We start from the raw sequence: 24,447 nt of genomic DNA, 5'->3' as shown, positions 1-24,447 counted from the left end.
CAGAAACTCTAAACAGTCATGGGTTGACTGTTCAAGGGAGGAGGGGTTTCATGAAGATACTCATTCCTGTGTGAAAACTGCTTTCATTTTGGGTGGTCTTGTTCAGGGCCCTTCAACTTGAATTTCTTTATACTTCTGCAAATTTTATATTTGTATAAATGTTGCCATAGTAGGCAAGAAGGGAAGAAAATGCAAAGGGAGAGTCATGCAAAGCCCTTTAGAGAGTTTGTGTAACTCAGTAGCAGGGCTGAAAATGGAAAAAATTTTTTTTTTCATTTTTCTTTTAAATTGAAAATATTTAAAAGAAAAAAGTAAATGCTATTTTAAAATAAATAAATAAGAATTAAACCCAGACTGTGTAAAGAACAAAGAATTTGCTATCATTAACCAGAAGGAATATGTCCTAAAAAGACTAATTAATGTAAAACCTGAGGGAGGGTCATTTGATGAAGGCTTTGGAGTTTCAAAGAACTTTAAATACATGAGTGGACATTGATCTAATAGACAGGGTCTCACAGCGTCCTGGAAGTAACCCATCAATTTTAGGTGGCTTTTTTCAACCTAGCAGTTGAATAATATGGGATTCATCTGACAGCACAATCAGTTATTTACATTTCCTAATTGTAACTCTAAGAATTAAGTGTTGTAGGAAATGTGATCAATAAATACTCCTTTAAAAGGATTCTAACGATTGAGGCAGAAAAGTGGAAAGTAACTGCTTAAGAGTAGAAATGCCCTTGAATTTGTCCAGTGAGAGATAACAATACTTCATTCAAAATGTGATCCTTTATTCTAAGGCACATGGTCGATGTGGCCAAAGATGCAAATGATCTGTAACTGAATTAAAAATAAATAAACGAACCACCGTGACAATGGCTGGACGGATCAGTTCTGCATAGTTCATGGAAACATTTCTTTCTCCAGGTGGTAACAGCTTGTCTTCCAGCTGCCTCTGCTGCAGGCAGATTCAGGGTCATGGCATCAAGTACTTCTGCAGACCTGTTTAAGACCTGTGCAGACCTGTTTAAGAAGTGGCTTCAACTCATTGCTGTGGAAAAGCAAACAGTATCATCCTTATCTTGTGTATTTTCTTTCTAAGGAAGGTGAAGACACTAATGCAGATTTATCCATGTTGCTTGTTTGTGGTCTCCGTGTGTCAGTGCTGGTTATGTTAGGATGCACAGGCAGAGTTGTACTTCAGCACGCACATTTCCAGCTCTTCTGCTCATCTTTGCAACTTTTGTTTTTCTCTGTCCTGGAGTTACAAACCCATCTGCCAAAGAGGAGGTGCACATCCTCTTTAAATTCCCTTTGTGATATGATGATAAAGTCCAGTTGTAGTTGTAGAAAATCTGTTTAGCAGTCATTGGTGTATAGATTTTTTTTAAAATACTTTTTAACAACTGGGATAGTTGCAATTTCAGACCTAAATTTATTACTTCAGTGTGTGGTCCTGTATTCAAAAAAGAAAGAAAAAAGTAAATTGTAGAGAGACTGAATTTCACTTGTCATCTGACAGCATTTGTCTGTTAGACCAGCTCATATAAATTGAGCTGCTCATCTCACAGTATTTATTTTTTAGCAGCAACATCTTATGTGGCAAAGTCTTCATTTTTCCTTTTTCCTGACTAAGAAATATCAAAATGATATATTCTATGAGAAAGTGTCTTCATTTGCAAAACCAAGGAACCTGTGTGGTAAATAATAGCAGTGTCATGTAAGTGTGTACATGTGTATGTCTCCAGTATTTATACTCATACATGATCATGTACACATCCATACTGCAGGATATGGAAATTTTCCAGTTGGCACCGTGCATTTTCAAAGGACCACATACTAATGCTAATATTTCTAAATTCATATTGGGTTCACTGAATGTTTTGTAGTTAAACTATGTTTTTCTGTAAAAATACGCTTGTAGATTAATTACTGTGATTGTGATCCTATTGCATTATCTTTGATATCCCATAATTATTTCGACATTTTATTGAATGGGAAATCATTTAGAAAAAATGCTGGTTTGGCTAAGAATGGTTTGGTGGTTGTTTCTTTTTATTGGGAAAGTCTGTTTTGTCATGCTTAGTAATGAAGTCCAGTGGTTCTGAAGAACATTGAATGGACAGAAGTTTTTTATGTTTAATCCAGTAGTTAACCTTTTCTCAAGGAGTATTCTTAACTAGCAGTTATCAATCTCTATTCAAGCTTAAGTAATTTACATTATACTTAGCCCAAGGTCAGATGTGTTAAAATTGACTAGTGATTCATATAAGTTCTGTTAATATTCAGATAAAAATTGAAGGTTGGCCTGCTTTCTTGCAAATCTGTGCCCAAAGACTGAGTACCTGAAGATAAATAATCCACCTGAAAATAGTATTGGATTTTCCCACAGCTCCACTTCTTATTTAGATGTTAATGGCGTTTGGTGTTGGTTTTTTTTTTTTTTTTTAAATCTTGTCTTCTGCAGTGCTTTTAAATGTTTAGCTAAGCTGTAAAACTATCTTCCTGCTTCTACCCATCAGAGAGCAGCTAAGCAAGACAGACAAACTTGGAAGCTTCTGGTCTTTTGCTACTGAATGTCCCTTCAGCGAGTGAGCATCATGCTGGGGTCTCTTAATAGGATTTTTGTGTGCACACCTCAGTTTGACCTTCTAAATTCTGTCCTATGGGATGTGCTGTAATGAGACAGATCCAGATAAAAGCAAAACCTCAATTTCAAATAAAGCTCTACAGAGGATTCAGAAAGCTGGTTTGGGAGATACAGTTGCTAACTTAAAAAGGTAAGCTGCTAGTGAGGTTTTAAGACTTTTCTTTCAAGGATGTTCCTCTGCTGTCTGTTTAATAGTGCCTGAAGTTCCCTGTAGTAATGACTCTTAGCATTTTCTGTGCCTGGTTTAAATTATTTAAAGGAAAAATTGCAGCAGTGTGTCTTCACCGAGGTTAGTGGAATGACACAGCCTGGCTATGACTGGCTGTCTGGAAAAAGAAGGAGGGGGAGTTGGAAGATCAAGAGTTGAAAGTAAAGGCTTACTTCACTTCACTTACATCACTAAAGTGATGATGATCTTATTTTTAGAGAACAGGTTTAGAGATACGATTTGCTACTGCTTTTACAGCGTTGACTGACTGCATAATAACGGAATTTAAGGCAACCAAAAATAAAGTCATGGGCATATCTCTGAATATACAAACTTACAAAGAAATTACAAAGAGATTTTATGTTATTATGTTTATCCAGGCATTGGCAAATTATAATGCTGGTGAAGTAGTGACATCTAATTAAAAGACAAATACCACATTACAGGGAAAACAGAGAGAAAAGCTGGCTTTTAGTGACATGAGCACTGCAGACAAATTTGCAGAAGAGCTTATATGATTATATAGGTGTAAAAAACATCCAGTTGGAATTACTTTTATATCATTGGACTGGAACTTGAAGATGGTTCAGTTTTCCAGGTTTAGTAAAAGTTTAAACACCTACTGTTTGATATACTTTTTTTACCTTCTATAAAATTCATAGGTAGATAATAAACTTCATAGGGAAAAGCAGTCTTTTTAATGGTATTGTTGAGCAGCAAAGACAGAGGGGTCAAGGAGAAGCCTTACTGCTGGTGAGCTACTATGCACATAGAAATTAAGTTTTGTTAATAGAATATTTAAAAAGCTCGTACTTTTCCAGCACATGGATCTGTAAGTAGCAGCCTGTTCCCTGATGTGTACCAACTGGCTCTGTCTTTATCTACTTTGCTAATTCTCATATATCAAACTAGAAACAAACTTCATTTCTCTGCCTTTCTGAATGGCAAAGAGTGTTACTCAGTTCTTGGAATTACTAATGCCTCCAGGTTCCAGCACTCTGAACTCCTTGGTGATCAATGAAAAAGATTCATCCCATGGAAAAACTGTACCATGAAACAATCAACTTACAGATTTATAACATTTCTATTGCTGTTCCTGTAACAATTAGCCAAAGTAAAAATAAAAGACTCTTAATGACAGTGATAACAAATTAAAGAGGAATAAAGCTTACTCAACATGTTAATTCTATTTTCCACTTGGGTACTACTCAAAACGTCAGTGCAAACAGAGTGAGAGCAGATATGTCCCATGGAAAGCAAACTAACTGAAGTTAGGCTTTCACAAGTGAGAGCTACAACCCCAATAAAATTATTCTCCTTGGATTCAATTGGCAGATGCTAAAACAATCCTGCTTTAAATGGTGGTCTGAGAGGCTTTTCAAATTATTTTGTTTTCTTCCATGGAGAAAAGAGCCAGGTAAAGCTGGGGATGTCCCTTTTCTCAGGTTTGTTTTTTTTCCTGACCACTCTACCATCTTGATACGTGCTATGGCCTACAAAAAAAAAGGAATAGATTTTTCCAAAGTGTTTCATTAACTGCGGGAGATCACATCTGTTCACCTGAGTAATGTGCAGTGAGGAGCAAGGCCGTGAGTGATTCAAGTACCCACATTTGGAAAGTTACCATTGCTAAATCCCATCTCATGGACTTAATGCTGTACTACCAGAATATAGTCTGTGCCATATATGCTCCCCTTGGTATCACTACATCTGGCTTCATTTTTTTCCAACTTGAACAGGTGATTGTCATAGTATGTATTTAATGACATAAATTTTTAAAAAAAAAAATCTTAAAATTGACACAGTTCATCCAGTATTGCCCATTAATACACGTTTGCTTAGCTCTTTATTACCATCACTCTCTAGTACTGCTATTTGCAGTAGTTTTCATTATAAAGTTAATCTTGCTAAGAATTAACAGCTTTTACTTATATTTCCCTGAGTGTTGCAGAATGCCTAGATGAAAGGAGTTCTAGGATGGCAGGAGAGGAAAGTGAGCTGGTGGGAGCCACTGCAGAAGACTACAAGTCCTGGGTGGCACATACCTCAAAGAGCTCCCTTGAAGGAGTGTTGATCCACTTTGGGTAATGATGGTTTAGGTAATTAAGCCTGAAATACAAGTAAGATTCAGTAAGTAGAATTGAATTTTGGTTTAACCTTCTGATGGGTTATTCAAAGAGAAGAGCACTGAAAAAAGGGAATTTCTTAATAATATTGACTCCTGTCACAACGCTGGACATTCTTGAAGCAAAGTCTACTCAACTGGAAAATTGGATGTGAGGAGCAGGAGGACTTCTCTGTGACTCAGATGCTAACCTGTGCTGTACTGCTTGCTTGGGAATTAATACAAAGCCTTACACTGAGAAGAAAAAGGAGTGGAAAGATAGGTTTCTTGCCTCCTATTAATACCTGCATTGATGTTAATTTTGGGAGCATTGTGTAGACCCCAAAATGGATTTAGCTTAGAGAATAACAGATATTATTGAGTTGTGTCTGTAGAGGTAGAAATAATGCTCTTACAATTGGTCTGCATGTGATTTTGACCACCTTTAGGGTATCAGATGACAGACCCCAGACTGTGCAGCCTTGCTGAAGATGGGTATCCCCAATCTTTTTTATTTGTCACCTGGACCAAACCAATGTCTTTTGTAAATGACAGCAAATTGCAGTGGGAAACACACTGCCATGGAAGGAAAACAGAAGGAGAGGGATTTTGTTGAAATGGACGCACTGCCAAAGAAGCTTAGTATTGTAAAAACCGTATGCTGTTGAGGTAAAAATGGCAAACTCCTTCTTTAACTATCAAACCATTAAGCTCTGACCAAAATTTTCTGAAGTGACTAGTGATTTTATTTTTTTTATTTATTTATTGCTCTGATGAAACTGAGATTTATCTTTTTACAAAAGTTTACCTTCCTGAAAAACCTGAGTAAAAGCCCCTTTGTAGTGCCTTAAGTGAAAGGTAGTTTGTTTTCTCTAAAACAGACTTCCTGAGTATTATTTCTGCAGAATAAGTTGATCTATGTTTAAATATTTAAAAGATGTCATGCTTTTTCTCATCTTCCTATATTAAAAACCCACAAAAACACAAGCAGATGATACATGCTATAAAAGAGGGAGTAAATACTCAAATTTCATGGCTTTCAAGTTGCCTTTTAATCCATTATTTTGGTCAATTCTCAAGTTAAAACCTATATGTGACATCTGGGTAAGGAATACACCATGGAGTTAGGGTTGTTGTTGAACCTATTCCTTAATGGAATTTCATGTTTTTCACACAAAACTATTTTTCTGAATCAGATGTTTCGTGCCTGACTTATCCGTCCATGTGACAGTTAATTACTTTTGAAGTAATTGAGACAGTATTATAGAAGGAAGCGGATAAGAGAGCTGTTGGCAGGAAAACCTTCACAAAATCAACATTATAAGATCATCTGGAACAGGTTGCCCAGAAAAGTTGAGGATTCCCCATCCCTGAAAGGGTTCAAGGCCAGGTTGGATGGGGCTTTGGGCAACCTGCTTTAGTGGAAAGTGTCCCTGTCCATGGCGGGGGGTTGGATCTAGATTATCTTCAGGGTCCCTTCCAACCCAAACTGTTCTATGACTCTGTGATCTCACAGTCTGCTTTTGTAGTTGCCATGTGAAAAGATTGCTTGAGTCAGTGGAATAAGCAAGGAATGGCTGATCTGTTCCAACAGTATCACCATTTCTCTGCTCATGTGGATTTATTCCCAGCAAGAAATTGTCATGGTAGTCCACAGAGTTGGGGAAAGACATTCAGAAAACTTACAGGAGAGTTTATTAGGTTTTTGATTAAACACTTCTCTTTGATATGCCTGCCAGGACATGGCTGCTTTTCCTGAGTTCTGCCATTTTCTCCTCTGGGGCCACTCTGTGCTTGAATGTTTTCAATAACCTCCTGTATTTGCCCATCATGTTACAGCGCTGCGAGCGAAGTGGAAACCCTGCCTGTTAGTCACTGTGCCCAGCTAATACATTATCAATGCAGTAAGCCTTGTTTTCAATAGGTCATTGCTAGTCAATCTGTTTTTCAGCATATTCTGTTGTTGCTAGCTGTGTATTTAAAACTCTGAAGTGTACTGATCCTTTGGAAGAGGACAAATACGTATTTTCAAATCTCCTTCGCCATCTGCATTCCCTGTTTGATGTGTGCAGCTTTCATTATCTGGGGAGGAGGGGAAGTGCTCCAGCACCAAACTTTGACTTGTTTGATGTGTACTATGCATTAAGCAATACTTCACCAGTCTCTTTGAGAAGGTGGTGTGGTGGAGAACCAGAAAGGCTGGGGAACTGGGTAGATCTATCATGTGCTTTTTTTGCACAAAATATTTTAAGTACGGAGTCTGTTTCCAGAGTGCCTCACCTCTACCTGCTCTTCCCTGTCTTCCATAAAGAATAAAAACTTAGATGGAGTGAGCCAAGTGTCATTTACCTTTTCTCTAAAGATGAAGCTGAATTGAGGAGAGGGATGCATGAGCCTAACTGTTAACAAGAGCATAGATGGTAGGAAAAGTTAATAAAAGGCACTTGGAATGGTCATTATCTCCAAGCAGTGTGTGGTTTAAGAAAACATCACCAGATCCTATTGCCTTTTCCTGTACTTCACAGAAGCCTCAGCAGGTCATATTTCTTTTCCTGCAGTCTGTTGCAGCTCACACTGTGAAGCTATTTTTCATGCTCAGTAGCATGGAAACAGAAGGGAGAGTATGAGGTATCACCTGGAGGATTTTTACAGGGGGTTACATGTGGATCTGATGAAGGGCCAGGGGGAGATCGTGCAGATGACTTTTGATCTTTCTGTAGTACATTCTGTGGACTGCAGTTTGTGCTAGCTTGCTTCCCTCTGATTGTGTGGGATTTGAAAGGGATAAATAAACTGACTGTAGGTGTTAATAGCACTGGCTCCACATACAAACTTTCTAGGCTCAGTATGTTCAGTGGTAATCACATCAAAAGTAAATACTGAGCATGTATGTATCCCTCTTTCACTTGCCTGCGACTGTCCAAGGGGAAGCCATAAGTTCAAGTCCTCTTGCCTGTTGTATCTAAATCTGAGTTTTGGAGCAGGTTTTGGTGACCTTGCTAGCCTAGAGAAAATAACCAAGAATTTCTGGATCAGCCCTGTTTGAACCCCACCGACTCTGTTGGCTGATATCATGAGCTGCTGGTAGTTTTCAGATCATCTCTGCAGAATACACAGTTCTGTCTTACAGACCTTATTGCTACTTCTTGAACTATACATTCATTTCTAGTCTGTTTTTTGTTTATTGGGTTTGGGGGTTTTTTTCCCCTGTGTCTGACACATGCTCCCAAACCGTATTTGTCTCAATCCAAACTGTGCTGAAGTGTGTGTCTGTATGCTCTTCCACTTTCTTGAGGGCTCTTTGCTTTTCCCCAGGATCAGTGCTGTGTGATACCTGGAATTTGTTTCTCTGTCTGCTACAGTCCAAGCTGACTTGGTTTCTTTATGCCTGAAGAGTAATCACCAATAATTGTCAACCCCAGCAGAAAGTTGGAGAAAGAAACATCTTGCCAAGTTCTGTGAAATTCCCTAGGCTAAAGGCCCTAGACATCAAAATTATTAATTTGTCTGTCTAAATGTTATTGCTCCAAGTTGAGTAATGATGTGTTACTTAAAGATGAGTAAATTGGATAGAAAGATGCAGGAGCCATCCTCTAGATCTAAGGTATCTCTGTGTTGACAGTTTTGTAACAATTCCTGTGAGGTAATGACTGCCACTCTGAAAAAATTCCTCTGATATGGGAGAGATGAGGGTGCTGACACTGGAGTTACTGGTTGGTCCTGGTGGCTACATTGCAGACCTCCAGGCAGGCAGAACTTGTGTCTGGGGTTTGGCCCTCTAGCTCATCATACCTTGCAAGACCCTGGTTTGAATGCAAGTCAACCCCCCTGACTGGGTCCAACACCCATGATGAGGTGCCAGAATATTTCCACTGTCAAAACGTGTCTTCCAAGCACATCATCTCACTAAATATGATATAAAAGGGCACCCGAAATACTTCTTAGATTTCTCCCCCTAACAGGAAGACAAAAAAATGCTAGGGTATCAAGCACACACATCAGCAGCTTGCTCTCTCATTGCACAGTGGCTAGAGAAAAAATAAAATAGGTAAGTGTCAGAGAATGAATCCATAAGAATGGATACAAATCCATAAAACTTCAAGGGCCTGTTTTGAATGGAGAAATCTTGCTTTCTGACTGTCTTTTAGTTTTTGCATTGATGTCTCTTGTGTCAATGAGTCACATGTTTTCACCTTTTTTAAAAGGAGAGTTGTGTGTGAGCAATGGCAGGACAACGTGGAAAAGTCGGCAGAGATTCCCTCATAACTGATGTGTTTATTGAGGAAAAGAAAGGCAGTTAGCTGGGAATGGCTGAGCCCAAAGGTATTTGTAAGAGATGCTTTACCACTTTCTTTTGGTTTAATTACTTAAACATGTGAAACCTTATCCTGGCTGCCAGTATAACCATATACTCATGAAATTGCATAAAATGAAGATGTCTAATATTTTTTAAAGTTAGTTACATAGATGTTTTTATCCCAGACTACTGAGATTTAATGAGAGGTCACATAAGAGGATATGAAATTGGATGAAGTCCTTGGAGTCAGACCTGATCTCAGATGAATATATTGCTGAGCAGGAGGAGAAAGAATGGAGGTTGCTGCCCATGTTCACTCAAACTCTCAGTTCAAGTGATGTGCCTGAGGTCACCTGGGGGACTTGAGGCAGAGCTAAGCTCCAGTCTCACATCATCCTTGATAGGTTCCTCCCTTCCCCAGTTCATCCATTCCTACCTGTTTGTCTGCTTCTTTAGCTGCAGAAGAGAAATGATGGTATTTAGCTGTATTTTGCTGAGATTTTTGCAATGCGATGAGAAAACTACCTCTGAGTGTCCCAGATAAATGGGCTTTATTAGGAGACTGTAAAGAAAGACTTCAGTTTTCCATTATCTTAGATAGTGGATCACTTTGAATTTTTCATATGACCAAGACATTAAGTATATTTGGAGTGGAACTACAGTTGAAGCTACCCAGAATGTCAGAAGATGAAGGACAGGAATTAACAAAGTGATCATTTAAACAATGAATCTCGTACCTTGGGAGAACAGTGTCGTTCTAATTACTTGGAAATTTATGCTCAAGGAAATCCTTAAACCTAATTCCAGTTTATAAACTAGGAGAGGCTTCCTTGCTTTTTTAATTTTTAAGCAGTTCAATGTCTTTGATTTAAACCAAATACCCTAAGTGGAAGGCACCGATCATTCTGAGGATATGTAAGTTTTTTGTTGCAAAAAAACATTGGAGTTCTCTCTTCAGAATTAAAGTTGAAGGTAAACTACAAGTCGAGTCTAGTTCAGCATGACCAGATAAGCACTGAGGGATTATAGAGCAGAGTTCTGTGCTTAGTGAAGTGCAGACACTATGGGATTATGTAGTTCTGACATGTGTACGAGCTGTAAGCCAGATTCTCTGCTGTGATGGCAGCCCCTTTGAGCCATCTAATGGTGTAATGGAGCTGAAAAGTGGCTCTGTAATAAATCCCCATCTCCTGCTCCTCACCTCTGGGGTGGTTCCCAGCTGCACAGTGTTGGCATACATGGCACTCTCATACCTAAGGCTCAGACCCCAGAATAGGGACTCTCTCTGGATTTACACTGGGAAACTACTAAGGATTGAAGTATTTCCACCAGTATATTCCCACAGAGCTATTCCAAGCATACTGGGACTGATTTGATTCAGAAAGGGGAGTAATTACTGATGTTCTCCAAATAGATGACCCAGTGAGAGAAGCTGTAGCTGAAAATTTGTCCTTAGCATTTATTCTTCAGCCAAAATAAGGTTAGATTTAACTTATGACCTTAAAAGTTCACTGCTTATGAATGTCCTACAAACTACTTACATCTCAATGCTGGGTTGACTTAGCAATCCTGAACACATGGGTTTCTTCAGCTGGCACTTAGCAAGATGAAGGGTGGGACTTTTTCATGCTGGCAGACGGATCATAGTTTTGTTTATGTCCGTGTGACAATCACCATACCCAATTCACTCTGTATTGGGGATTTCCTATTTCATAGTGATAAAGGAAAAAAAGTGTTATGTGGAGCACTTTTGTTTAAGCAAACCTAGAACTTCCTATGAGAGACCACAGAAGCAGTTCAAGGGGTTTTTTTTCCCAATCAGAATCTAAATTACTTGCCTTGTGAAATACTGAAGTAGTTACATTACTACGCTTATTATGTGTTTTCTTAAAATAGGACCAGGTAGTCAGTGTTGCTGACTCCTGGGAAAGCTCCTCATAGAGGTGCATGCCATGAATTTTTGTTTTGACTCAACAATCAAAAGTGAAAAAGGCAGTGAGTGAAAGGTGTTAAAATGGACTGGCTGTCTGCTAGAATCTGGTCGGTGTGATAGTTGTGGTGTCCTCACAGGGAATCTAGTTAGAAAATCAACTTTCTCTCATTTTGTGATATTTGTGATATTTTCTTTCCTGATTTCTGATCAGGAGTTCAAACCTTAATGTGTATTCACATAGTAACATGTGACCGAAATACCACAGTTTGGAGAATTGCTCTTTTCAGACAGTGTTGTTTAGGGTGTTAATCTCTATTAATATTGAAATTTAGCTGAGTTGATGCCTCATGGCTCAACGATGAGTCAGTGTGCCAAGCAAACCCGCCTCTGCAGGTGGTTTAGGCACTTTTCTGCAGGTGAATCTTCCCTGTGAATGTGCTGTGATTCAGTGTCCCCCCACACGCAGTTCCTTGTCCCTAATTTCTCTGCCGTGTTCTCTCTGGCCTCGGGGCTGCTGCCACACTCTTCTCAGCCACAGCCTCTCTGTCCCACAGCTTCCACAGCCGCTGTCCATCACCCCTCTTAGATTTGTACCAAGACTGAGATAAAGTGACCCGGCTGATGACACCCAGAAGCACTTGGATTGCTCTGCCAAGCCTTTCTGGATGTGTTCCTGCAGCTCTCCCTGCCTAGAGCCAGTGCGGATTCAAGGAGGCTTATTTGTTTGTTCTCTGTCCTAACAGACTTTTTGTATATTTGTACAATTAGAAGAAACTACTGCTCTTAATCTAGTTTTGAGCACCACTAGGTCTTGTTTATCTTGTTTGCCATGTAAGGAGGTACAATCTTACCTGATGAGGGGGAAGTGTGACTGGGCTTGGCTAAGTCTGGAGCTTACTGTGGTGCTAGAAAAAGAATATCCTTGACTTGATTGCTTGTGGGTAAATCATGGAAATCTATTTAGAGCTCTAAAGAGCATCTGCGCTTTTTTTTTTTTCATTAAATATATGATTTTTTTTTTAATGCCCTGTTCTATTGCAAAATGGAAGTTCAAAGCTGTGATATTATGCCATATATTGAGACTATGCCCTGTGTTTAAGGCAAATGAAGAAACATGCATATCTGGGTGAAATAGCTGTTAGCAGCATAAATGCCTGGCCAGTGGTGCAGAAATTTCCTCCAGATGCCTCTGTTTTCCCCCCACCTGATCCCCCTTTCTTTTAGGTCTCTTATTTACAGTGGTCTCCACTGAAGGAGTTAAACCTCTCAGGGAAGAGACTCCTTTTATAATAAGGATGCCAGACCCTGACAATTATCTGAAAATCCAAAGGCCTTCAGTGAGTTATGTGAGTTCAGGCAATTGGAAGGAAGCTAATCAGAAAGTGTACAGTGGAGCTAATAAATAACAGGATGAGCCTGAGGCATTCCACAGGAGAAGAATAACAGGTAATTATCACCTGAAAGATTTTTACAGTCTCTTCATTATTTGAATATAATTAACTGAGAGAGGCAAAATGCTGCAGCCTGGTAAGGTGAATCTCTGCCTTAAGAAAGGGTCCATGCTCCCTGCACGGGAAAACTGTTCAGTTGAGTTAAGGTTATACAATTTTTTGTATATAGATAGAATTAAAAGGGAAATACAAGAAATTGAAGGTGAAGTACCCCTTGGCAGGATCTGGCTTATTGATATCTACTTTTGCTGATGCATATATCTATCTCAGCTGAACGAGTACAGTATTGCTCTTGGCTTTGCATTATGGATTGCTATAGTTAAATCATAATGATTTTAAACAATTGTTGGTTATAAGGAAAGCTATAATCTTTTTTACAAATATATTACCTTTCCCTTGTTACCCAAAACCGTGATTTCTCTGCAAGATTCCAAAGCCCTGGGTGAGGGCAGGTTTTTTCACCGGGGAGCAGCTATGCATCCTCAGAGAACCGATGGGGATCTGCCCATCTCTTGGGCTCCTGCACTGCAGGAAGAGCCCTTTGCACTTGCCGATGACTTCCCTGAATTCAGTGTCCTCTGCCCACGTAAGGGACGCGATCAGATGAAAAACACATTTGACTGCAAGTCAAATCCATAAGGTACTTGGTCCAGATTGAATCATTGCATTTCACAGTTAACGTTTAACATCTCTAATCTAATTACCTTTCTGTTCAATCTGGTCATTCAATCGCAGTCTTAAGTGGTTATTTAAAGGCATTCTCCCGGGTCTTCACACCCTTCCTTGTCCTGGCTATTGGATTTGCCTTTTAGGTTTAAGGGAGAAAAGAGTGTAAATGGCCGTCTGCTAAGCAGAAATCCCACCGGAGGGGTTTTCTTTGAGTTTTCATGGAAGCTCCTTGACCAAGAAAAAGAAAAAAAAAAATAAAAAAAAAAAATTGAGCCCAAGGAGGAAACCTCCCGCGAGGTGCACGAATTAATGTGCTGTGGGAATTACTTGATACAAGCTGCTTTCCTCGTCCCTACACTTTAGAGGGCGGCACTTGCGGAGATCGCAAAGGCTGCGCCTGGGAGTCGTGGGAGAAGCCGCGGGGGAAGAGGTTGCGGGCTCTTGCTGCGGCTGCCACCATCCCTTTTAGGCAAACTTTCCACTGGAAAGGAAGGATTTAAGATCAATGACTGCAATGCTTAACTCATAAAGTAGCCAAGACGAGGGATTTTAGCGCAGGGATGGGAACTCTGTGGGTGCCTGTGGGCGTTTGGGGTGTTTGTGGAGAGGTGTCATCGCTTGCTCCTGTCGTGACTTGGCAGTTTTCCACTGAGGCACGGCACGAATGCGGCATAAAGACAGGAGAGTGCGTGTGATGAGGGGGACGGGGCGGCGCGGGGGACCTTCCAAGCCAGCGGGGGCGGGGGCCCCGGCACAACCCGACAACCACTCCCGGGGGTTCAGCTCCCCCGCCCTCGTTTGTGTATTTGCTTATCTGCAAAGAAGGGGCAGGGGAAGAGGAAGGATGGCCAGCGAGGAGAGAAAAATAAATCAATTGCTATTTTTCATCTTTGACAAAGTAATTAAGACTTGCTCGTCCGCTCCACGGACCACGGAGGGCAACGGTTTGCGGGCAGCCCTGGCCCCACCGGGGAGGCATCGCACGCAGGGGTCCCCAGGGGGCTCTTTCGGGAAGGGAGGGCCTGTCTTCCCTTTATTTGGAAAGACCACGAGCCCTCTGCCCTGGAGCAGCCGCCTTCTCCCCCAGCTTCCTTTGGGAAGCAGGCAGGATTCCTTCAGGCAGAGGATTTTTACGTCGAGGGTGGGTGACTTCCCCACGGCCCCCGAGGGAGGGATGTGTGTTTGGCGGGAGCTGCAGGCAGGTGCTTTGCCTTAATCTCTTAGGGACGTGTTGTGGGCTGGAGGGGGGGTTCGCCTCCGGGACAGGCGTTTGGGAGGGATGATGAGAAGGAGCTCGGAAAAATCATTTTAATGAACCTTCTTGTTGTTAACTGGGAAGTTAAAACCCCACACTGGAGGGATTTGTCTTGGTTTTGAAAGGAATCGGAAATCCAGACTCGGGGTTTGGACCAAGAGCAGGTGTGTCCATCCCAAACCGCGTGGGAGAGGGCAGCGGCAGTAGGGAGCCGGGCTATACGGCCCCGAGGGCCAAACACGGAGGGATAGGACAAGGGAAAATGTTTGGAAGCAGAGACGTGTTTCTCCGTGGGTTTCCCTCTTGATCAAGAATGGATCCTCGGCTCTGGTCCTCAGCGAGAGCCTCCGGCCGTCCACTTCCAACAGACTTCCAAGGGGCACAGAAGGGTGCTCTTGCCTTTTCTGAAAAGAAAGGAGATCGATTCCCCTTTTCCAGGCGTGAAACTTCGATGTCACATTTCAGTGCTGATGGAGAAAGCAAAAATACCGCTTGGAAAAGAATGTGAAGGATGAGTTTTGCCGATTTTTTGAGAAAACAAAATAAGTCAACTCTGTGAGTCCAGTAGAGGTTTGGGGGCCTTGACGACCAAAATACTTCCTGGACTGCTGCCTTGTCGCTTTTGATTCGATCTGTGCCTTTAGAGGCATTAATGTAAGCTGAAGGGCAGCACAACGGAGCTAACGACCAGAGGCTGGAGGATGCTTCGAGAAGGAAATACTACAAAATACCACGGATTTCTTCCCCTCCCTACTATAGATAGTTTCTGTGTGCGCCCCTCGATTTCTGAATAGACCCGTGGAGAGTACACAGAGTCGTAGAATGGCTTGTCTTGGAAGGGATTTTAAAGCTCATCTAGTTCCACCCCATCTCTGCCGTGGTCAGGGACACTTACCACTAGACCAGGTTACTGTTCTACGGGGTAGAAAAGAGGCAGAAAAGTGTCTTTGAAGACAGGAACATGCAACAGTCCACACACACGGGGTGTGGGTGTTAGTGTAAAAACACCAACATGTGCATATTACAATTAACTACCTGTGATGTAGGTAAGCTCCTATGCCTGAATGTGTTCGAAGCAAGATCACAATAAGCAAACGACAACTGTGTTTAAAAGGTGCTCTGGAGCTCTGCTATAAAGCAAAAGCATTTTTCAGCCGGGAGACAGAGTGATCTTCGAAAACCGATTTTGAACGTTCTGCTTTGCCAGCTCCTCGGCTTTCGTGGGCCTTTCAATAACTCTCGAAGTGAGTCTCAGCTGACACCCGCAGTGACGAGGTGGAACGTTAAGCAGTTGGAGCGGGTGCTGCGGGAGCTGCCTGCAGTGGAACAAAGCTCCCCGGTCCCTGACGGGGGTGGCAGCTCCCGGTGGAGCCAACGGCTCTGCGGAATGGTCTGGCCTGCTGCGAATTTTTTATTTATTTTATCCGCTGAAGCAAACGTTGGTAACCCGTAAAATCAAGGGCGTAGAAGAAATGCTTGTGATGCTGGCGAGTTTAGCCCCCTTCGCCCCTCCCCTCCCCCGCATGGGCGCACGCACTTCACACTGCTTACGCTAAAATGTAAAATTCTCTCCCAAGGGCTGACGCCAGCACGATCCATGCGGAGGAACGGCACCTCTGACGCTGGAACAACTGGGAAGGTTGTTTAGGGAGCACCCCAGTTTGCCAAAGCGCTTTTTGGTTTTTTGTCAGTGTGAACAAAATTATCCTGAGAGCAACCAATCTTTGAGAAAGCCCCTCAAATAGCAACACATTTACGAGAGGTGATTATGTATGAATTACTTCGTTACAAAAAACATTCTGAGTTAACACCTTTACTTTTAATGACGAGTAATTCCCCTCTTCCCCCCAGTCCCCAGTAATCAGACATAAATGTCTTGACGGGTGAGGGAAGAGCACCAACAACTTCACGGCTGTTGCCGTCGTCTTTAATCCCACTTAACTGCTTTTAAGACAGTTTTGATGAAAGAAAAAATTGCTTTATTGCGTGTATCTTTTAAATTTAATTGAGGTTTCCTCCCGTGAGGCACAGTAAAAATAGAGTATATAATGTTATTTTGTTCAAGGAGACCAAGTGAGATGCAATTTAAATGTATTTGTTTAGTTTATACACTTTGAACTTCTCACTCCGTGTGTAGCTATGTGGTCAGATACAAAATTCGCATTTTTTTTATTTTTATTTTCATATCCATACATATGGATATATAAAATTATATAAAATTATATATTTTCTGCAGAAATGCAGGAAAAAAGGAGCTGAATAGCGGTACAATAAGAGGGAGGAGGGAGAGGAGTACAAATGGAAGGTTTCTCCCCATTTCTCTCTTGCTTTGGGTGCAGTAGTACGTGTTTCTCACATGTTCCCCCTAACTGCCAGCAAGAAAGTTCTCCCATGCTCTTACTGGATTTGGTTTAGTAATCAGCCCCCACATGAGTCACAGAGAACACGCAATGCCACTGCCGCGTGAGTGACAGCAGCCGGCGCTCTGGCTTCTCGTCGTCCCTTTAAAATCTGAAACCAAGGGTAATGATTTATCAAACTCTTATTATCAAGAAAATGTCACACGAAGGGCACCTTGCTATGCACTGACGCAAACCCAGTCTTTCCCAAGGAAGTATAGAAAGCTTTGCTCTGGACTGGGCAAAATCCAGTCTGCCAATTGCCAGTGCCGCTGTTTTTACCTCTATCGACTCGATCTGTGGCTGTTTAAGACATGGTAAGTGCTTGATTTTTGATCTTCGATGTCGAGAAGGGTTGGAGGAGGGAAGAGTTGGCAAAGGGGGAGCTGTCCGCGGTGCTGCCGGCGGAGCCAGAGCGGGAAGGCTCCCGCGGACCGGGGTGGGGATGCTGCCGGGGAAGGAAGGAGGCGAGGGAGGGAGAAAACGGTGGTACCCCAAAATGCACTCAGTTAGTGACTGAGTCCTTGCAGATCTTATCCCTGATGCCGGGAGATGGGATTAAGATGGAGAGAAAACTTGTGAGGAAAATGCCGACTGGCAGTTTTGTGAAACATTCTGAAAAAAGAAAGTGTATTAACCCTTATATAACCCTAATATTAAACTGATGGAAAATGTAGGGGTTTCCTGCCGATTGTTTAATGTAAAGATGCATTTTAAATTATATTTTTAAACTGAGGGGAAAAGGCACGGGTGAGTGGGAAAGTGTCGTCAATAATCTGTTTAATTAATAGGGAATACTTAAAAAAAAAAATCTTTGGAGACATGCGAGTCAGAAATGTAAGAAAAAGAATAGGGAAAAGCCAGCTGTTATTGGTGGTAATTCCACTGTGGTAGTGTGGTTATGTTTTGGGTTGGGTTTTTTTGGGTTTTTTTTTTTTTTTTTGCGTTTCACCGTCTTGCTTTGAAGCATGGCAGCCAGCTCAGAAATGTTCACCAGCACTATTTCACTTGTTTTTTAACATCCCTTGCTGCCTACAGGGCAGCTTGTCTCTTGCTCATATATATTAAAAAAAAAAGTCGATGTGCATTGTTGAATGACAGAAAGGAAATGGGGCGTAAAATTAAAGAATCTTTCTACACTGGTGATAGGGAAGGGAGCATCCTACAGTCGTGATGTGAAATCTAAAGAGATCTAGCGGCGCAGTGCTGTAGAAACACTTATTTAAACTTGAATTACGGTTTTGCAGATGCTGGTGCTGGTTTTTATTTGATGATTTTTTTTTTTTCCTGTGTGCCGTACTGTTTTTCCCCCAGAACATTAATATTGAGTGGGAGGGCAAGCAGGCGAGCCGGGGCTCCTCGAAATTCTGCAACACTCCTGTATCCACATTTTCTAGCGCATGCGTTTTGTGCACGGGGACAGAAATTCGTAGAATCTCTGCAGCACCAACATTTTTTCCCCCCCCTTCTTCTTCTTTTGGTAAAATATGTGACGTTCTCATTTTAGGATTACGCCAGTCAAAGGGATATGAGCAAGCAGGTTGTGAACAATCCTGAACCCGTGGCTCGTGGACCCAGTGAAGGCGCGGGGGTTGTAAGAATCAGCCCCGAAAATGAGCCGCAGAATGCCCCGCCGCAAACCCCTGCCGCGACGACCAGGCTTCCCCGATCGCTCTCTAACGACAACAAAACACTTCCCTCCGAAGAAGCTAAACCAAACGATTTTGAGAGGACCAAAGTCGGGATCTGCAAGCTCAGCAGCAACCCGGTGCAAGCCAACTCCACGTTCCGGAGGGAATCTGTGGAAGCCTTTCCCTGCAAGCACAGCCCTGGGGTAGGGACCGCCGGGCAAGCTGCTATTCCTCACTGCAGAATTCCCGCTCTGCAGAGCACAGACGGGGACGCTAATCTAAGCCTTGGTAAGAGCACACTGGAGCAAAACAGCACCAAGGGCGCCTGGGTGACCTTGAGCCAGAGCACCGTGGTACTGGGCACAGATGGCAACACTTCTGTCCTTCCTGGCAGAGTGGAGGGGGTGAGTTTTCTCCTTACAGGTTTTCTTTCCCCCGCTTCAGCTCGTGGGAGGTTTTTGCCACTCAGCACCGATCTGGGGCTGAAGTTCTAAAAGCAGATCCGGGTCAGTCGGGGATGGGGCTGTGCGGTGGTGGGGAGAGAGGATCTTAGATCCAGAGCTGTAATGCTGGCGAGTGCTAATAATGTAAGATCGGTACAAAGGACCATCCTGTGTAATTCCAGTCCGTTCCCTAGGCCGTGCCTGTCCGTGTACCCAGGGTCCGACCCGTGGACCCCCCTAACACGCTCCTGCATGAGGTCTGGTCCTGTCCCCAGCATCAGACGGGAAGGGCGCCTTGCCCTTCCTCTCCTCGGGCCCGGCCGCGTGCCTCAATCCCCGGTGGCTGCGTGCCTTGGCCCCTGTATCCAAAACCAGGGCCAAATAAATCAGTCCAACCCTGTAAGAGGTCGAATCACCCTGTGGGTTCCGCCGGTGGGATGAGGGGCCGGGAAGGCGCCGCGCCCGCCCCTCTCCCTGTCCTTCCGCGTGTCTGCGTTTACCCTGGAACGGGGGGCGTGGGGGGCTGTTCGTTCTGCAAAAGCAGTTCTTTAGTTCATCTGCGTGTGCTGGGCCTCTGCGGGCTGTGCTGAGAGCTGGCGGTCGGTCCTTACACTTCCGAGGGCACTGAGGGCTTCAACCCCCAGAGGAGGAGATGAGACCTCCCAGGCGATCCTCACTCCTCCTTCCCCCGAGCCCTCAATGGAGGGCTATCGTTTAAACTCACCTTTCGTGTGGGTTTTTTTCTCACCTTTCGTGTGGGTTTTTTTCTGGACAGAAGAGAGGCCTGGCAGCAGTGGCGGGGGCTGCAGGGGGGGCCTCCCGGGAAGGTCCCTCCTGCCCGGCCGCTGCTCGCAGGGTGCAGCCGCAGCACCGCGGGGCTTGTCTGCAAAAGTAGCTACTTTCCCATCTCTCTCTCTCTCTCTTTTTTTTTTTTTTCGTTTTTGTTCTCCCCCTCCATTTTTCCTCCCTTTTCTCCCCTTTTAGGAAGACGATGTAGGGGATGAAAATAAAGCCCGAGGGAACTGGTCTAGCAAGCTGGATTTCATCCTCTCCATGGTGGGTTATGCAGTGGGGCTGGGCAATGTCTGGAGGTTCCCGTACCTGGCCTTTAAGAATGGGGGAGGTATGATGTCTTTTTCCTGTCTCTCTATTTGCAGTACCGTACGGGTCTGAGCCAGTCTCTGCCTTTTTGGCGGGGAGAAAAAGGAGGGAAGAGGGGGTTGGCGGCTCCCTATTGCCGGGCAGCCAGCCCCGGGCTTAGCCGAGGTGCGAGGGCACCTTCAGACCATCAGCGACGTGGTGAAACATCTGCTAGGTTTTTTGTTTGTTTGTTTGGTTGGTTGGTTTGTTTTGTTTGGTTTTTTTTGTTTTTGTATTTGTTTTTGTTTTTGTTTTTGTTTTTTGTGATGGTCTCCTCTGGAAGTAGGAAAGCTCCTATGAGATTTCATTAAAAGGTAGTGCTTTCCTTAAAAACACCTGCAATTGATGCTGGCCGGAGAGGGAGGAAAACGAAGAGGTGGGTTGATCACAGAGGGAGGGCTCCGGGACTCCCCTCGCCTCATTTATGCACAATCGGGTCTGAATCCGCAGTCGGTGGGATGGGGGGAAGAGGAGGGAGGAAAGGTCTGTACACAGGACTTTAGAATCAGGATAGTCACAAGAGGAAGTCTGATCCCAAGTCGAGACATTTTGTTATTTCTTGAAGTTTGGGGGAATTATTTTAAATCTCTCGATGATCCGGTTGAAAAATAATCGTTTGACATAGAGCGAATGCTGCTCAGCAGAATAGAGGAGAAGTTGAGAGGGTTTGTGCCGTTAATAGTTTTCAAGGAGAAGAAAAAGTTTATTTGCAGGGGTTCTCCTACCAGAGGCTCTTATTTAAACGGAGAACCGGTGAGCGTTACTGGATTCAAGCCCCTGCAACTGTAAAACCCTTCCCTCTACCAAACGTCTATCAGCAGGGGGTATTGGCGCTGTGATCATCGAAAACGATTCTGTAGAGCCTGTTTTCTGTGAGGGAAGAAGCGATTTTAAACTAATTCTTTTTTAATTGTCAGCATTTTTTTTTTTACGCATAAGAACTTCTAAGTGGGAGGCGTTAAAGTACTCCCTTAACAATAATATTGTCTCGAGCAAATGCTGGAAATGTAGAAAGCCCACCTTCCCCCACCCCATTCCCGCCCCGTCGAGGCCGGCGGCAGCGGGAAGCGATAACAAATAGAAAAAATTTAATAGCTGCATGTCTTGACTGAATTGTCCCCAATATCACGGGGTGATTCAGGTTACTCTCTCTTCTCTCCCCTCCTGCCCCCCAAGGTGCGTTTCTCATCCCCTATTTGATGATGTTGGCTCTAGCTGGGATCCCCATTTTCTTCCTGGAAGTCTCCCTGGGGCAGTTTGCTAGTCAGGGCCCCGTGTCGGTCTGGAAAGCCATCCCGGCCTTGCAAGGTGAGCGGAGCAGGAGCCGGCCCGGTTTTGGGGAGCATGACCTGCACTCCCTCTCTCGCATGGCTTCAGCCGCATGTCCTTGCGCGGTCCTTGCGGGGGAAGCCCCTCAAAGCAGGGGGACCCCCCGTACCTGTGCCAGTTGCGGGGGAAGCCCCTCAAAGCGGGGAGACCCCCGTACCTGTGCCAGAGGAAGCCGATGCTTTGCAGCCGCCGGGCCCCGCCGCTCCCCCGGCTGCGGCCGGTGCCCCCCTTCCCCGGGATTAATAGGGATGTTCTCCTGTCTCCCCTCTCTGTTCCCAGGCTGCGGCATCGCCATGCTGATCATCTCGGTTCTAATAGCCATATATTACAATATTATCCTGTGCTACACACTTTTCTACCTTTTTGCGTCCTTTGTACCTGTGCTACCCTGGGCCTCCTGTAACAACCCGTGGAACACGCCAGACTGTAAAGATAAAAACAAACTTTTGCTAGGTGAGTTGGGACATTATTTTTTTTTTTCCCCAAAATTATGGCCATGGTGGTTTTCCAGAGTTTTCTTCAGCTCAGCTGCGCCCCTGGGAGATGCCAGAGAAGATTGCGGGTGACCGTGGCCGGGCGAGGTTCCCAGCACGGAGGAACGGTCCATTTTAAAACCACTTTGAAATGATTTGTATCACATGGGCGCTTCCCTCTCCTTTTATTTAAATTTTTCCTTATTAAGGTTGAATGAGATTTGTCAACTAAAATGATAATAAAAGCCCAACTTCCCCCCCCCAATCCCCGGGGGAAAACTCTGTATAGGGGAGAAAGCACAGAACAAAATACCATCGCTGGCAGCCTCGGGTGTCCGCTAAAACCAAATTATTTGCCTTTAGAGAAGCTCCTCTTAATAACGAAAAAAACCCAAACAAACGAAAACCGTTTTTGCAAACGGCCAAAACCTCACTGTGACACGAAAAGGGGAAAAGTAAACCCAGTAAACAACCTTCCGAAAAGGTATTGGCACTTGAACAAAAGTTCAAGTAATTATGTGTGATCTACTGCTTTCTTGTAATTTTACAAGAAAAAAACCCCAACTAAACAAAGAGAAAACCGCAACTGTACACCTTTTTTTTTGGTTGTTTGTGTGTGGGTTTTTTCGTTTGTTTTTATTTTCTTTTTTTCTTCCTAGATTCCTGCATTGTTGGTGACCATCCAAAAATACAAATCAAGAACTCTACTTTCTGCATGAGTGCCTATCCAAACTTAACCATGGTTAACTTCACCAGAGAAGGAAACAAAACATTTGTCAGTGGAAGCGAAGAATATTTCAAGTAAGATCTTTCTTTGTTTAGTGACCGTTATGTTAATCTCTCTTTAAAATCCACTGGAACAGGCAACAAATCACTACTTGGAAAACTAGAAATATAATAGCTGTGGACAGCAAATAATGGTAATTTTTTATGCTTAGAAATGATGAAAGGCAGTTCAAATGCTGAATTACTTGTGTTCTGTTCCTATGGTGCTCAGCACAGCTGGGGTGTTGGCCCATGCCCTGCAGTTTTATCTACTACTGCAATGCAGATAAATAAAATAATACATGGTGAGAATCGCTGGAACCTTCTAGAGAAACTGCTGAGGATGCTGAAGCAAAACAAAATACTCCAGGAATTTGCACTCAATTACTGCCTCTGATTGCTTTATAATGCTGTCATTATTTTTTTCTGTTTTTTCCCCCCCAATTTTAATTTTTTTTTTTAATTCTTTTATTCTTAGGTACTTTGTATTGAAGATTTCAGCAGGGATTGAATATCCTGGTGAGATCAGATGGCCCTTGGCACTATCTCTTTTCCTAGCTTGGGTGATTGTATATGCCTCCCTTGCTAAAGGAATCAAGTCATCAGGAAAAGTAAGAATAGTGTTTGAGATTGTACACTTCAAGAAAGCAGGGTGATGTTTTAAGGAAATCACATTCATTTAAGGCACTGAATTACAGAAAATATTTTCAGTAAATGACTAAGTATTAATTAAAATGCCTTTTTCCTGTCTATGTTTTCAGTCAAAACATAAACAAAGACAATTTTTGTTCAGCATTTATTCCTTAATCTTCAATCAGTTTAAAAGGAGCTCTTGAGCTGCACTCAGCAGTGGGATGGCAAAAAGCCTTCCCTATTCTGTGTGGTGTTTATCAAAATTCTGCAATCGTCTCACATTCCACTGGAATCTAGGAAATTTTGACATAAATGTAGATGTTAAGTAACATATTTTAAAATCAGAACTGAACTTCAAAAAAGCTGGAGCAAAATAACTAGATACTTAATGGGATAAAGATAGTGGAAGTGTAGACATAAACTTTCTAGAGCTGACCCCAGAGTTTCTGATTCCAAGCCTTCCCTTTGCTTCTGGAAGCTGACATCATCTCTTGTGAGGTAATCTGGTAATTAAAAATCCAGAGACTCAGAGTGCCATGGGAAAACTGAGATATTTTCCCCCTACCTTACTGTGGAAAAATGTTTTGTGAAAGATAAGAGTCTGGACAATAGCTTTGGTTTGGGTATGGCAACAAATATTTCTTCAAGTGTATCTTAGTGGCCAAGAAAAATATTGACTCTTCCATGCCAGAGAGGAAAAAAATTGAGTTCTTGGTGCCAGAGATAGAAATCCTGTATTTATACAGAGATTAGACTGCACAAAAATTCATCAGGGCAACTTGTTGAAACACCTCTTGAAACAGCAAAGAGAAGGTTAGGAAAGCAGTTTCAAAAGTTGCTTCAGCTCAGACCACAGGTTGAAGGAGATGATTCTCCCTCTCAGCTCTGATGAGAACACATCTGGACTGGTGTGTCCAGCTCTGGGGGCCACAACATAAAAAGGACATGGACCTCTCGGAGTGAGTCCAGAGGAGGCCACAAAGATGCTCAGAGGGCTGGAGCATCTCTCCATGAAGATGGGCTGAGAGAGCTGGAGTTGTTCAGCCTGGAGAAGGCTCTGAAAGAGACCT

The 24,447-nt window shown here is 43.1% G+C and overlaps 1 protein-coding gene and 1 long non-coding RNA gene across 4 annotated transcripts in view; one reads left to right on the top strand and one right to left on the bottom strand.

Moving 5' to 3' along the window:
* Positions 1-4,153: 4,153 nt before the first annotated feature.
* Positions 4,154-24,447, bottom strand: part of LOC116788822 — a 20,550-nt gene continuing 256 nt past the window's right edge. The window contains exons 1-3 of one of the 2 annotated variants that reach the window (XR_004357779.1): positions 6,372-6,409; positions 4,901-4,964; positions 4,154-4,348 (exon numbers count right to left, since the gene is read on the bottom strand). This is a non-coding gene — a long non-coding RNA (uncharacterized LOC116788822). Of the gene's footprint in view, positions 4,349-4,900; positions 4,965-6,371; positions 6,410-24,447 lie in introns of those variants that run through there. The other variant, XR_004357778.1, reaches the window with a different exon arrangement.
* The window catches only part of SLC6A5 (solute carrier family 6 member 5), a 32,862-nt gene continuing 25,595 nt past the window's right edge, over positions 17,181-24,447 (top strand). For both annotated transcript variants that reach the window (XR_004357777.1, XM_032691995.1), the window contains exons 1-7: positions 17,181-17,280; positions 18,471-18,998; positions 20,022-20,160; positions 21,354-21,485; positions 21,786-21,959; positions 22,639-22,780; positions 23,223-23,355. Coding sequence is in view for 1 of the 2 variants with exons in the window: in XM_032691995.1 (XP_032547886.1) it covers positions 17,278-17,280; positions 18,471-18,998; positions 20,022-20,160; positions 21,354-21,485; positions 21,786-21,959; positions 22,639-22,780; positions 23,223-23,355 (1,251 nt within the window). In the remaining variant the exon portion in view is untranslated. The remainder of the gene's footprint in view (positions 17,281-18,470; positions 18,999-20,021; positions 20,161-21,353; positions 21,486-21,785; positions 21,960-22,638; positions 22,781-23,222; positions 23,356-24,447) is intronic.

The sequence above is a fragment of the Chiroxiphia lanceolata genome, chromosome 6 (genome assembly GCF_009829145.1).
Source record: "Chiroxiphia lanceolata isolate bChiLan1 chromosome 6, bChiLan1.pri, whole genome shotgun sequence".
Taxonomy (NCBI): domain Eukaryota; kingdom Metazoa; phylum Chordata; class Aves; order Passeriformes; family Pipridae; genus Chiroxiphia; species Chiroxiphia lanceolata.
The sequence above is the reverse complement of the archived record's forward strand: the minus strand, read 5'-3'. Positions and strand labels throughout refer to the sequence as shown.